The 12,486-nt window shown below is 40.9% G+C and overlaps 2 protein-coding genes across 6 annotated transcripts in view; one reads left to right on the plus strand and one right to left on the minus strand.

The window, feature by feature from the left end:
* kmt2e (lysine (K)-specific methyltransferase 2E) overlaps positions 1 to 6,382 on the minus strand; it is a 33,296-nt gene extending 26,914 nt beyond the window's left edge. For 2 of the 4 annotated variants that reach the window (XM_079454927.1, XM_079454926.1), the window contains exon 1: positions 6,050 to 6,377. The gene's annotated coding sequence lies outside the window, so the exon portion shown is untranslated. Of the gene's footprint in view, positions 1 to 6,049 lie in introns of all 4 variants that reach the window. The other 2 variants (XM_079454928.1, XM_079454925.1) reach the window with 2 other exon arrangements.
* A 1,294-nt stretch (positions 6,383 to 7,676) lies between these two features.
* On the plus strand, positions 7,677 to 12,422 carry ndufb2 (NADH:ubiquinone oxidoreductase subunit B2). 2 transcript variants are annotated; one of them, XM_079454195.1, is made up of 4 exons: positions 7,677 to 9,954; positions 10,421 to 10,565; positions 10,839 to 10,927; positions 11,071 to 12,422. In XM_079454195.1, exons 1-3 carry the CDS (start codon positions 9,869 to 9,871, stop codon positions 10,908 to 10,910), a joined length of 303 nt encoding a protein of 100 aa, XP_079310321.1. In that variant the 5' UTR covers positions 7,677 to 9,868; the 3' UTR covers positions 10,911 to 10,927; positions 11,071 to 12,422. The 2 variants fall into 2 exon arrangements, with proteins under 2 accessions (XP_079310321.1, XP_079310322.1); XM_079454196.1 differs by having other exon boundaries at positions 9,772 to 9,954; positions 10,839 to 11,210.
* The last annotated feature ends 64 nt before the right edge of the window (positions 12,423 to 12,486 follow it).

Genomic DNA, 12,486 nt, shown 5'->3' on the forward strand with positions numbered 1-12,486 from the left:
GAAACCCACAGACTCATGTAGGAGTGTCAGTGCATGTTTTTATCCCCATCTCTCTCTCTCGCTCTCTCTTTGCCTCCTCCAATGTCTCGCAGAGTCATTTTCCTGGTCTGCATTGCTTTTCTGCGGTGAGAGATTGAAATGCAGGACTGCTAGAGCTCTGTGCGCCGATCCCCAGCAATATTACTTCATACCATTCGCGCAGGCTGAGTCATCGCAGCCTACACTACACTGAGGCTTTACGCAGCCACGTGCCTCCAAATGTACCAATGCACGCCGAGAGCTTTTCCTGACTGTCATTGATAAAGATACACAAGGGACTAGATTGTATCACCTTGTCCGTGTCTCTCCTTGTATGACCAACAAGGCATCAGAGGACAATAATGGCCACCGGCCAGTGCTAGGTGTATGAAGAGAGCAAGAAACTCACTCTTACGAAAATTCTACTATTTGTATTGCTTGTATGGGTTTGAACAAACATGAATGAAACTTTGAATTGTGCAGCCTGCAACTTTGGGGCCATGTTGCTTTTAGGTGCTTATTTATTGGCCGGTCATGAATACCACATATCAAGACACTAAAAAATACAGAAATACCAAGCATAAAAGCAACACCCTGGCGACCATTTAAAACAGCCTAGCATTGTTGCATCCAATTTTTGCGCAGGGAATCCTGACATCTTGCAATATAGTTTATATTAATATGGCAACCCTTTATCACAAGGAAAGAATGCAGGGGTATGGGCTGAAAACATGACACATTATCGAAAGCTTTAACTTCTAAGGTCTCCAGCTTTTTTGTTAGAGAGTTTTATCACCCTCTCAAACAAATGTTAATGATTTTAATGGTTCCTGCAAGTCCTGCCAAGCGGTTGGCCACAGCACTTCTCAAGCGAAGTCAAACACAAGGCACTTGACATTCTCAAATTAGATAAGAATGACTGACGACAAACAAAATGACTGATCATCGATGCCTTCATCTACGACCGTTTGAAGTTTTAGTACTGAGAGTATTACTGCCCATCAATATGTGAATCAAGATGTGTGTGCATGACAGAGCAAGGCCAAATCGGCCAGTTAGTCAGAATAGCACCAAGAGGCAAATAAACACCCCAGACCACTCCGACTTTATCACATCAAACATATGTGATCGATTTCACGCCATTACATAAAAAAACACACATTCACAGATGAGTAGGATACGATGTTGCACCCTTGCCTGTCTGGTCTATGGGACACCTGTCGTTTAGACAGGACCCGTTGAGAGAGAGAGAGATAGAGCTCGGTTACAGCCAGCAGCACAAAAACAGGTTACCTGAGCCCGCTGCTCCTCCCTGCACATCCTTCACGTGACCTTAAGGTATTAAAAAGGCCTCCCGATGGAACTAGATTAGAAGTGGCACCATTCTCACTTAACCACACCTCAGTCGCAGCTCAAAAGTATTATAATGGGTCCTTAAAAATAAAATGTGCCTTACAGTTAAGAGTTTATTAAAGACACGTAGGCCTACAGAAACGTGGAGAAATGCAGTTTGTATATAGTAATGATCTGGATGGGTACGTTTGTGTTTATGGCATGCGTGCACCCTGTGATCCAAGATGCATCACCTGAGACTTGTTCTTTGCCACCTGCTGCTCCCTCTCTCATTCTAACCTGTATCTCTCCCAGGACGTGTGTGGGTGGGAGGATACTTCACTTCTCCATCCCTGTGTCAACACAGAGAGCAAACAGACACTGCCCATGGCCACACACACACACACACACACACAGAACAACTAAGAGTCTCCCATGTGCAGTGAGGCACACACAGCTTTGCTTATGATACGAGTCTGACATGACAACCTGACATAGAATGACAGGCCGGTGAACGCAGCTGATGCAGTTTATGTACGCTGGGTAAGTGTTGATAAGAGAAGTGTACTGTGATATACATAAATAATGTAACATGTGACTTCATTTAGCTGACATATGTCAAATGGAAATACTGTCCTTGCATCCACAGGGAGATATTACAAAAGACACTATAAGGAAAGATAGCGTTAAATCTATTCATGTGATCCATTACCGTGCAATCGTCCAATCAGACAACGGTTAGTTGTAACAACTTAAAACAAGCTAAGTTTGTGAATCGGAATACCCAACCATGATATATTCTTTTTGCACATTAATGCTTTTTCCAGATAACTGGCGTTTAGGGTCACAGTCAGAGGTGTGTGCTGCGTTGATGTGTGTAGGATGATCTATCCCCTTTATACAGCTGCACAGCCTCATTGTGATGTCAAACAACTATATGGCAGGGATTGGACCACCAGCTACAGGAAATGCCTGTCAAAAAGCCACAGCCTGCTCTGTACATGGTCTGCTCCTCTCATTACCGGGATGCAAGCTGGGCTGCAAACTGTTACGAGGAAGAGCAATTTCCATACAAACCAAAAAGTACATTCGGTTAGTGAGCAGCACTGACCAAATCAATGCTGACAAAAGAACGGTTCAAGCCTTTGTTACCATCTAGCAGCTTAGCCAAACTGTCAGGTTTCACAGCAACATGGTGTCATAGTGGAAAAAGGAGGCCGAAGCATGTGGTTGGCAAATGTCTTGGACCATTATTTCAGCCATGGCTGCCAAAGCCAGACAACCTGTCTTACAATTCGAGCAAAGCTATGGATGCAATTATATCATTTTCAAACTAATTAAATGCACAACTTTGGAATTAAAATTATTAAAGTACAACTGTTGGAATGCTGATGCTTTATATTATGGAAAAACTTACTCAAACATGACCACGGTGCCAAAATGTTATGAAAACAAATCTTTGATTCGCAAAAAGTACGACGGAAATTTCCATAGATTAAAACACAGACCGCAACATAAAATTCATATACTGCCTGAGTTGAGGCCTCGCTTCGTCTCTCAAACTTGAAACTATTTACTTCCCAAGTTACATGGGTGGACCTCAGTGAACTTTCCACAGCCATGCATCAACCACGCTAGCATCTGGCAAAGCTAATGGATGCAACTCGTGCTGGAAGGGGGGTCTTTGTCAATGTCAAAAGGGGGAAAAAAATCGAGTCACAGCTGTTATCTCGCAGCTTGACCCTATAAACTTAACACACAACAATGTATGCACCACACGAAGAATAATGTCCACCTTGTATCTTCAAACCAGACACGTTGAGCCAGATAAAAGGTCTAAGGATACTAGCACAAAAATAAGGCATGATGGCTTGACCCTCAGTTGATCTGTGCCGAATAACAGAAGCCCTTGATGATGAGCTATCAGTTCATGCATGAGCGGCCACTGGCTTTCTTCCCATCAAAGGATCAAGATTACCTTTTTGCAGCATCATCGTCTATTCATTACGCACTAGACCCCATATTTACCCCATCCAACCACTCTGATGAATAACCACATTCTTCTGGACCTGTAAACTCCCGCTGAACAGAAGGGAGGGAGCAGTAATCATGAGAGAAATATGACACAACCGTGTGGGTTGTGCTCTTTTCGATGCTGCAGTAAACTCAACTGCATCCAAATAAAATCATGAATCTTACTGTTAACCCCAACCGCTTGCTGCCGTGTAGTTTGCAAATGCGGAGACTGTGTGTGACCGAGAAACACCTCATTTCCAGTGATTTATTTAGGTGAGCAAACAAGACGGCGGCTGTGCACTAATTTCTCGTACAACACAAAGCCGGACTTCATAGTCGTTCATTTTCCACTGAGGTAAACGGCTCACAAAAGAATGCAACTGTGCAAAGGGATCAGGAAGAGAACGGCTTTGTTCAACTTGACAAGATAAAGTTAAACTAGAGAGGAACCAGATTAGATGTTTCTAAATGAGTGAGTGTTCCTTAACAACACCAAAACTATTGTCGGGTAATAAATATGTCATTGTTCTGTATAGAATACCCTTCACTGCATTTTTTATGTAACTTTAATATGACGTCTTGAAAATAAATATCCTGTTAATTCAACCCATATAACGTTAAATACAGCAACTGGGTAGGTGTGTGCTTTTTGTAACAGATCATATCCCAGTTGTTTAATAAATCGCGTTTTATGAATGAGCCGAGACTTTTGTGATGTGCATCCGATGGTGTTACACATTCGTTCGTTCAAGGTTTCGAAACACTGCTGCAAACGCAACACATGTACATAGTTCAGAGCGTTTGTTCGGCGAAAAGTAATGGACGCGGACTATAATGTATTCGCGGCAACACAGCACTGTATTTTATGGCGTGTTGTGCACTTGCCCGTGGCTCAGTGTGTTGGCGCTGCAGTGTGTGCGAGTTGATCTAGGGGTGTGGAGGCTATCATGACCACAACATCAACTCATCCGCCATTTTCACAAAGCTTCAGAGAGGAAATGCTGCGCTCGAAGACTCCCTGAAATTTGACGGAAAACGGCCAAGATAACAAGAAATCGACATGTTCGCACATACTTGAGTATTCACTAACGAAATGCGATTTTTTTATCCTGGGGGAATGTTTTCTCGACGTTTCTGCGTAGCTAGCAAATCTCACTGACGACTAGCCAGCACTAAGTAACATGAAAATACACGATATTATCCGACAGGAAAGTTGGTTTTAACGGCGGCGTTAAGTATTTGAACCCCCAAATAATCCGCTAGCGAACGTATAAAATCGAACTCATCGCGTTACGTCGAATTGTTCAAAGACATTAGGTCGAAGTGCGTTTCAGCGAAGCTAACTGCTTAACGTTAGCCTGCTATGCTAATGCGCATCGACGTGAAAGACTCGAGCGTTTAATTTACGCTCTTACGCGCCCCAACAAACGTAAACATCAACTTTCTAGCTTCAGTTGCCAATGCTGTATATTTATTGACGTAAAAACAATTCGAGTTAACTCGTTTTCTCTAAATGAGAGAACTGCGTAGCTCGCTAGTAAAGCATTGAGGTTCTGATCCAATTTGAGGAGCAGCTAACGTTAAAGCGGCTCTGTCTAACATGAACCGAACCCCCTCCCCCACGCCTGCAGCATTCATTATCAACACACAACCACACAAAACACACTGTTTAGTGATCAGACAGCCACTAAATAAGCGCTCACTTTAACGTCCTCTGTTAAATTATCACTTTAAGTACCCGTCATAGACAAGATTAACCTAGTCCATAAACCGCAGATCAAAATAACCTAAACATTTTAAAGGGTCATACATATTTATTAACATCAGCTAAGATTCTTTACTGTATGTATTTGCGTGCTGAACATTGGGAAAGAGTGGAATTTGCGAATGGTTAGTTGGAGTAAGGTTGTGTAAACAAAAGCCCTGTTGTTAGTGCTGGTCAGACGCTCTGTCAGAGAGCACAACGGGCGATTTTAAACACTTTACACCTCTCGTTTCCTAAAATGCATATAAAAGCCACGTGTAAATAGTCGTAAACGTATAAATCGCAAAGAGTGTAGATAAACGATAGTTGTAACATGGCGTGGGAAGTGACCACTTCTTCCCCAAAAATAAAATACCACAAGGTCTGCAGGTTTTGTTGCACATTCAAGCAGCCACATCCCAGACTCTAAAGAGATGGTTAAAGTCTTGATATGTATCTTTCTTAGTTGGCTAACTTGCTAGCAGTTCTTCAGCGTTTGCTGCTAACGCTAGCAGCTTTACAACGCAAGAGAAACGACAACGAGTTTCCGCTACGTCCAACGCTGTTGTCTGCGGCCCTTTTAAGTATTAAGACCTTAAAACAGCGTTATAACTTAAGATCGGCGCTTTTGTTTAGCATTAAATTGTGGGTGGGAGCTTGCTAGCCACGTTAGCTGCTAAATGAAGTCATAACACACACGCACACCGCTGCTACAAACCAGATGTGATTCATACCTCGAAAGGACGGCTAACTAATACACAACAACGTCGTATGTACATCTAATTTTCAAATGAACAAATAAGGCTCATTAAAGCCACGGTTTTAGCATCCACGCAAGGATAGGACTCTCGTCAGTTAGCCGAGCAGATGAACTGCTGGCATTAAACAAGCCTCTCTGAGCAACAAACGAATAGCTTTAAGATTTCGACAGGTACTTACCGTTGATGTCCACTTTAATAACGGTGAATAAAAACACGGGGGACTCGGGTGAGACCCCGCCGCCTGATCTACCACAAAACCAAAACAATACTTCGCTCTCCACTGCGGATGTGTAACAAAGCTTTTCAAATCGCTACGAGCTGCACTACGGGGTGCTTTTATTTCGCCTCGCTCGCCTGTTGTCTTTTAATCCAAACACATAGTTTTAATGTGTTTAAAGGCGATACATTTGTTCCTATCTATGCCGACAGTTGGAAACTAGATCCCTTCAAGCCTGTCTCTTTTCCCTGTGCAAAAATGGCGGCCCTCGCAGAAGCGCCGTGACTCCGCCTCCCCCCACTCACCCCCGCCCGGGTCTCTGTCACTGCGCGCTCCGCCTCTAAATTCCGCGGGGTTTCTCGGCGCAGACCATCAGGGGCACGGGCATGAGAGAGAGTTCATCCACGGCAAACGGGAGCGCGCACATTCCTCTCATCACACAGTCCAAACATAGGAGTCTGCATCCCGCTTTGGAGAAGGCAGGCGCTTGGCCTAGTGCAATAAATACCTAAAGAGGGAGAAACAATGGACAAAATAATTCTTTGGGGATTAAGATTACTTGAGAAACCCAAGACTTGACGGGGATTTTAAAATGTGTTTTGCATTTTCCTAATAAAATGTGAGTGTGCTTTGTAATGCGAAATAAACGTTAACCGTTGTACGGTTGCTACAGTGTTTTGAGTTGTTGTTACCACGTTGTTGGATATCATAGTCTCTGACATTACAGTCCCGAAATAAGTACTCAGTTTAGTTGATCTTGTCATTTGCCAAGCAAAAAACTCCCTTTGTTCCATTCAGAAGTGATCGTCCCTATGCCCTACTCCCTTCGAAGAGAAGCTCTTAATGTATAAACTCCAGAGGGGAAAATGCAATTGTATATCTTAATGTGCCCGTTAAATATTCACTTGGGGAAAGGGGGAATAAAAACAACGTAATTTTCTCTTTATTTTGAGCGATGTTTTGCGTTGTGGCCCCTTCCCGGAGGGCGATATATCCCGTTTGGAACGTACAGACAGTCAACGCTATATATAGTAGCACTCTAGGTCATGTTTTATAGAACAAACGGATTCCCTTTATCTTTTACCCTTGTAATTTTTACCCATTTCTTATGAATACAAACAATGAGAAATATGATATACTCTAAAATAACTCATACTTATCTGCAGGTATTCTATTTATAGGCAGCTGGACTGGCAATATCAGCCGTAGATGTGTTTCCTTTTAGGTAAGACATTGTTTAACATGTTTTAAATTAAAAGGGTTGAAAAAGGATGGTACAGATTATACGAGTCTGTAGTCCTACTACAGTTGAATATGAACAAGCCTAAAGCCATAAATGGCTGCAAATCTGTTATGTAACCATTTATACAAGCACAGTGGGTTTTTTTTAAATTCCTTTCAAGGTTGGCGACATGACCAGAATTATAAATATAAATCCGGATGGATTCATAAAAGTGTAATAATTCGATTTAATAATTTGATTGAAAACGGATCCACTCTATATGTTTGGTTCAGCGCACATCGCGTCTATGCATTTTTGCCCCGCTGTTAACTCAGTTGAACAATTTAGTCTTTCAAATTGATATATTTGGATAAAGGCGGTCAGAGTTTATGTCATTTGTTGACACGAGCTAATGTAACACTGTTAAGGTTTCGTTGCTCTTCGATCAGACCGCTTCACCAAAGCTCCTCAACCTAGATACAAACCACCCTCCCCCATACTGAATTGGCGCTAAACTGCATCCTCCTGCGCATGCGCAGTCTGTAATATAAAACTAACGCCTAGCAGCCGAAGACCTATGCAACGCAGAGTGGAGAAACACAGCAAGACAAAGCAGAAAACTGCGACGTGATGCGTCTATGACAGAACCTATACAGTCAAAAGGAAAACGAATATCGAATTAACTAGTTCAGTCGAGCAGTTTTTTCGTACAGGATTGGTTACGCCATTCAAATCAGCATCGAGTTTTAACTTTCGGGACGTTGGTGTTGTAAACGGATATTCAGACGAACTACATCTATGCAATTTCGGAGCTAGGGTATTATTTTCATGTCGCTGTCATCGTCTTGTCTTTCTGTAAAGCGACCAAAATGGCGATTTTTACCGCTCTCTCCCCTCCCTGGCCTTCATGAATGAATGACATTGCCCTTGACCAATAATACTTTCATTGTCCAGTTTTCTCCGGTTTGATTGGCTACCGATGACATCATTTGAATTCCACATGTGGGCGGGCACTGAGCTGCGAGGGGAGAGCGGCGCACCCGGAGATCCGACAGTTTGTGGACGACAGTATGGCGCAATAAACTTTAAATCTGCGTAACCGCTCGTCACACTCTAAATCAGTGGATCTTTAATAGACGACATTTTTAGACGAACTATGTCTGTTCAAATCATACGTTTCATCCGCATCGCGAAAAGCGCAAGATGGCGTCGACGCAGCTCGCTCGCTACAATGCACAAAGCGCACACTGGGCGGGGTCATGTTCATGCCAGAAAAAACATAGCCGAAAAATGGACTGAGCCCCTTGAAAGTACGTCATCATCCGTGGGTTTTAAAATACATGCGGACGAATGAAAACTTTAACGCTTCATCGGAATACTGGACAAATCGAAAGAATATATGTTGTTTAAAAACACATAATCTTAGCCTTGGGTAGTCTTTTGTCGGTTTAAATGATTTAAATCACGCTGGATAATGCATCCGCTGGCATTATGAGGATGTAAACTCATTATAAAGGACGCGTAAAGTGTATGACGTCACTAGCTGCATATTTGGACCGCAACAAACGCCGAAGGAGGGCATTTCCTGTTTTGGTGATTTGTGTATCGTCTGAAAAAACATATAGTCCGAGATTTCGCATCGACAAGTGTTTTTTTATTTTGTGTTAAGAAGTGAAATATATGCGGCGTTGCGTTGTACTTTGATACAAAACCAATCCTTTGCAGGATACGGAGCTTGGCTGCATTGATTGGGTTGACAAAGCCGCCATGTTGTCGATCCTGCTCTGCTCAAGGGATGACGATTTAGTAAATGGCGTAACGTTAGGGGAGCGTATTCTATTTGAGGCGTTTAGTGTGCTGTACTGAATTTAACAGACTGGTTCCACGTTGTAATTAAAAGATGCATTAAACTAACGACTTGTTTTGTGTCTTACATGAACTATGCACAAAAGAGTGATCAACTCCAGTCAAGCGCATGCTCAATGTGCCAAAACTGGACATCTTCAAATATGAGACACTGAAATACAACGGTATATCAATGGCGATATAATGAATATATATATAATGGAGTTCTGTATATTGTCGTCACAGTGGTTTTACCAAATAAAGAGCTATTACCTCCTTTTTGAGTGATGTGTTGAGTCGTGTGTAACAGATCATTCAACACAAATCTGAAACTCACTAATAACTATTAATAAACCATTTGTTCGGTTATATTTAGGTATGTGTTGCGTATACATGTGTAACTATACAATCTGTATCTTTTTCTTGTTAAATAAGTTCGTTTTTTATGAATATTCACTAATCTTCCTACAACAACTCAAGATTTGAGCTATAGGTTTATAATTGAATGTCTCGACCGGTCTTTGGTACCCTCTAGCGAACAGACGCTGCACAGCAACGTAACGTCTTTATTTACGTGGCCGTACTGGCCAATCACGTCGCTCGTTATTGACAGGTCTTAGAAACGGGCGCTGTAAAGGTGACATTTGGGTTTCTGTTCACCACGATCCATACTAAGTTATTAAAACTTAAAGAGCCGTGTCACACATACAAGCATGTCTTCACTCGGGAGGACGGCGGGTGTCCTCCGAACCGGCCTGCAGCTTTTCAGACGCGGACCTCAGCAGATGACCCTCAGAAAGTGAGTGTTTATTATCGAGAGGCTAGCAAGCTAAGCTAGCTTTGACTTCTGTATTTTCTGTTTATACCCCAAAATACGATGGTTGTTGTACAAGATCGACTCAATAAGAGGGTGAGGGGATGACTAGACGAGATGAAATGTCATGCTTAAGTTACCATTAAGATACCAAAAAGTAATGCGATTTGTATTAGATGTATTAACATGGCTATAGTATACACCATGCTAGCCTACTAAGGTTACATAAAATAAATTTGTTTTACGGTATTGCAGTCGATATAATCACGGTAGTATCATGTATACCAGATACATGTATTGTCTAATAATCAAGCACATTTTGAATTCCATACATTAATATCATCTTATAAAGCAATTGCTTTTAGGCTAGTATAGTACAGACGATTTTACATTGTAAAATATAAAATTATTGTTACCACTATTTGGTAATTGTTCTCTCTTGTGTGTTCAGGGCAGGAGGAGGGCCTCATATTGAAGCTCAATACAGACAACCTCCCCAGGTCACCAAGAGCCAGAAGTTTCAGGCAGAGCTGCTCAGCGGTGCCATGTGGTTCTGGATCCTGTGGCACACTTGGCATGACCCAGATGCCATACTGGTAAGTTAAAAATGGTTATAGAATTCAGTTGTTAATAGATTTTTTTAAAAACAATATACATTTAAGCATTGCATTCTGGGATACCTTATTTCAGACAATGTGTTCTGTTTTACATTTTGGTTAATAGGTTTTACATTTCCACTCATGTGTTCAATGAAAATTTGCATGCTGTACACACTGTAGAAGTAGTAGTATGTAAATTCGGCCATTCTGAACAAAATATTATTTTTATTGTATATTTCTGTAACAGTTAAATGGTTTTGTCTCTCATAGGGTCATTTCCCCTGGCCAGATACGTCTGCATGGACAGATGAGGAATTGGGAATCCCTCCTGATGATGAATAGACTTACAGCAGACCAATGTACATCTCAATTTAATTGTAGTTTTTCGTGTGATTTATAAGCGGGCGGAATGACATACACGTCTTCAGGGCATATTACTTGCCAAAGGATGTATGCAAACTTTGAAACCAATGACTGATATCTCTCTTTCTTGCTTTTGCAGATGTGCACCAGATATGTGCTCGCGAACCTGCACACTTTCTGTAGAGGAAACTTGATTGTTCCTGTTATGTGTATGGACTTATTGTCAAGTCTAATTGTAACAGTTGCAGAGTAAATAAAATGATTGAACGCACATTTGCTATTGAATATGTTAATAGCCACAGCAGTAAATGACTTGACCTTTATCAATAGAGCAGTGTTTTTATTACCACCTAACATCTGGTAAAGGAAAATGGAAAACAGTGTGATCTACAAAACATTTTCCCTTGTTATATATTTACATTGCATTGAAAAATCCAAAACTTTCGAAGAGAACTCTGGAAAATGTTAAAGAGGAACAGAACACAGTGACATGAACTCTTGTGTCTATACCACAGCTTAAAAAGCTAAATAATGCAAGGAATTCATAAATACTGTACAATTAATGCATCAATGCAAAGATAACATCTTTGAAGAACTGAACATCTGAGACATGCTGTTTGCCTTCAGTTTGTCTTCTCTGCAGTGAAGTTCATGGGAACTGTGAAATATTTTCTTAAAAAACACATGCACATGACCAAAACTCACAAAGCCTGAGTTTTATCGATTATCGGTTACCCAATATAAGTCCTGCATATCCAAAATAGTGCATTTTCACAAACCAACACACCTCTTTCAAAACAGGGGTGCTATTCCGTTCAAACTCTCTCACAACATTTGATTTGATACTGTACAACGGGACCAAATTGCCTCGGTCTTGGATTTACACCAACAAAAAATACAATAAATGGGAATATATATATACTTTGTTGGCAGATTTGTGGAAACAAGTACAAAACATTGCGCGATTGTATGACAGTGCTGGTGATGGATTCAAAGATGTCAGTTGTTCCCTGAGAAAACAATTCATAGCCTCACCTCAAAATTCCCACATGTGCACCACAAGTTCCTTTGTTCCGTTTCAATAGGTTACAAAGACGACATATTTAAAATCTTCCTTTGCTAACATTTTAAAAGCAAAATCTTACAAAAAAAAATGATTCAAACTTGTATTGACTACAAAATCTGGCAACCGCAAAACCTCATTCCCCTTGAATGAATCATTCAAAATTATACTCATATTTACAGAGATATCAAATGCAACGAAAAAACAAGAACCTCAGAAAGCAATAGAAATCCTTATATCTTTGAAATTAATAAATAATTATCCAGTAAAAAAAATTAAAGTAGAGAACATAAATTATTTCGGGATAAGCTATAGATCATTGTCAATCACATTGCAAACATATTGAGCCCTTGCAAACTACATCACACAGTATTTCAGAGGCTGCACCATTTACAGCCACATTTGTGACATCAATTTGTGACACCAGATATATATAATATATGTGTGTGTATGTATATATATATATATATATATATATATATATATATATAT

This window comes from Barbatula barbatula (genome assembly GCF_947034865.1).
Source record: "Barbatula barbatula genome assembly, chromosome: 4".
NCBI classification, from domain to species: Eukaryota; Metazoa; Chordata; class Actinopteri; order Cypriniformes; family Nemacheilidae; genus Barbatula; species Barbatula barbatula.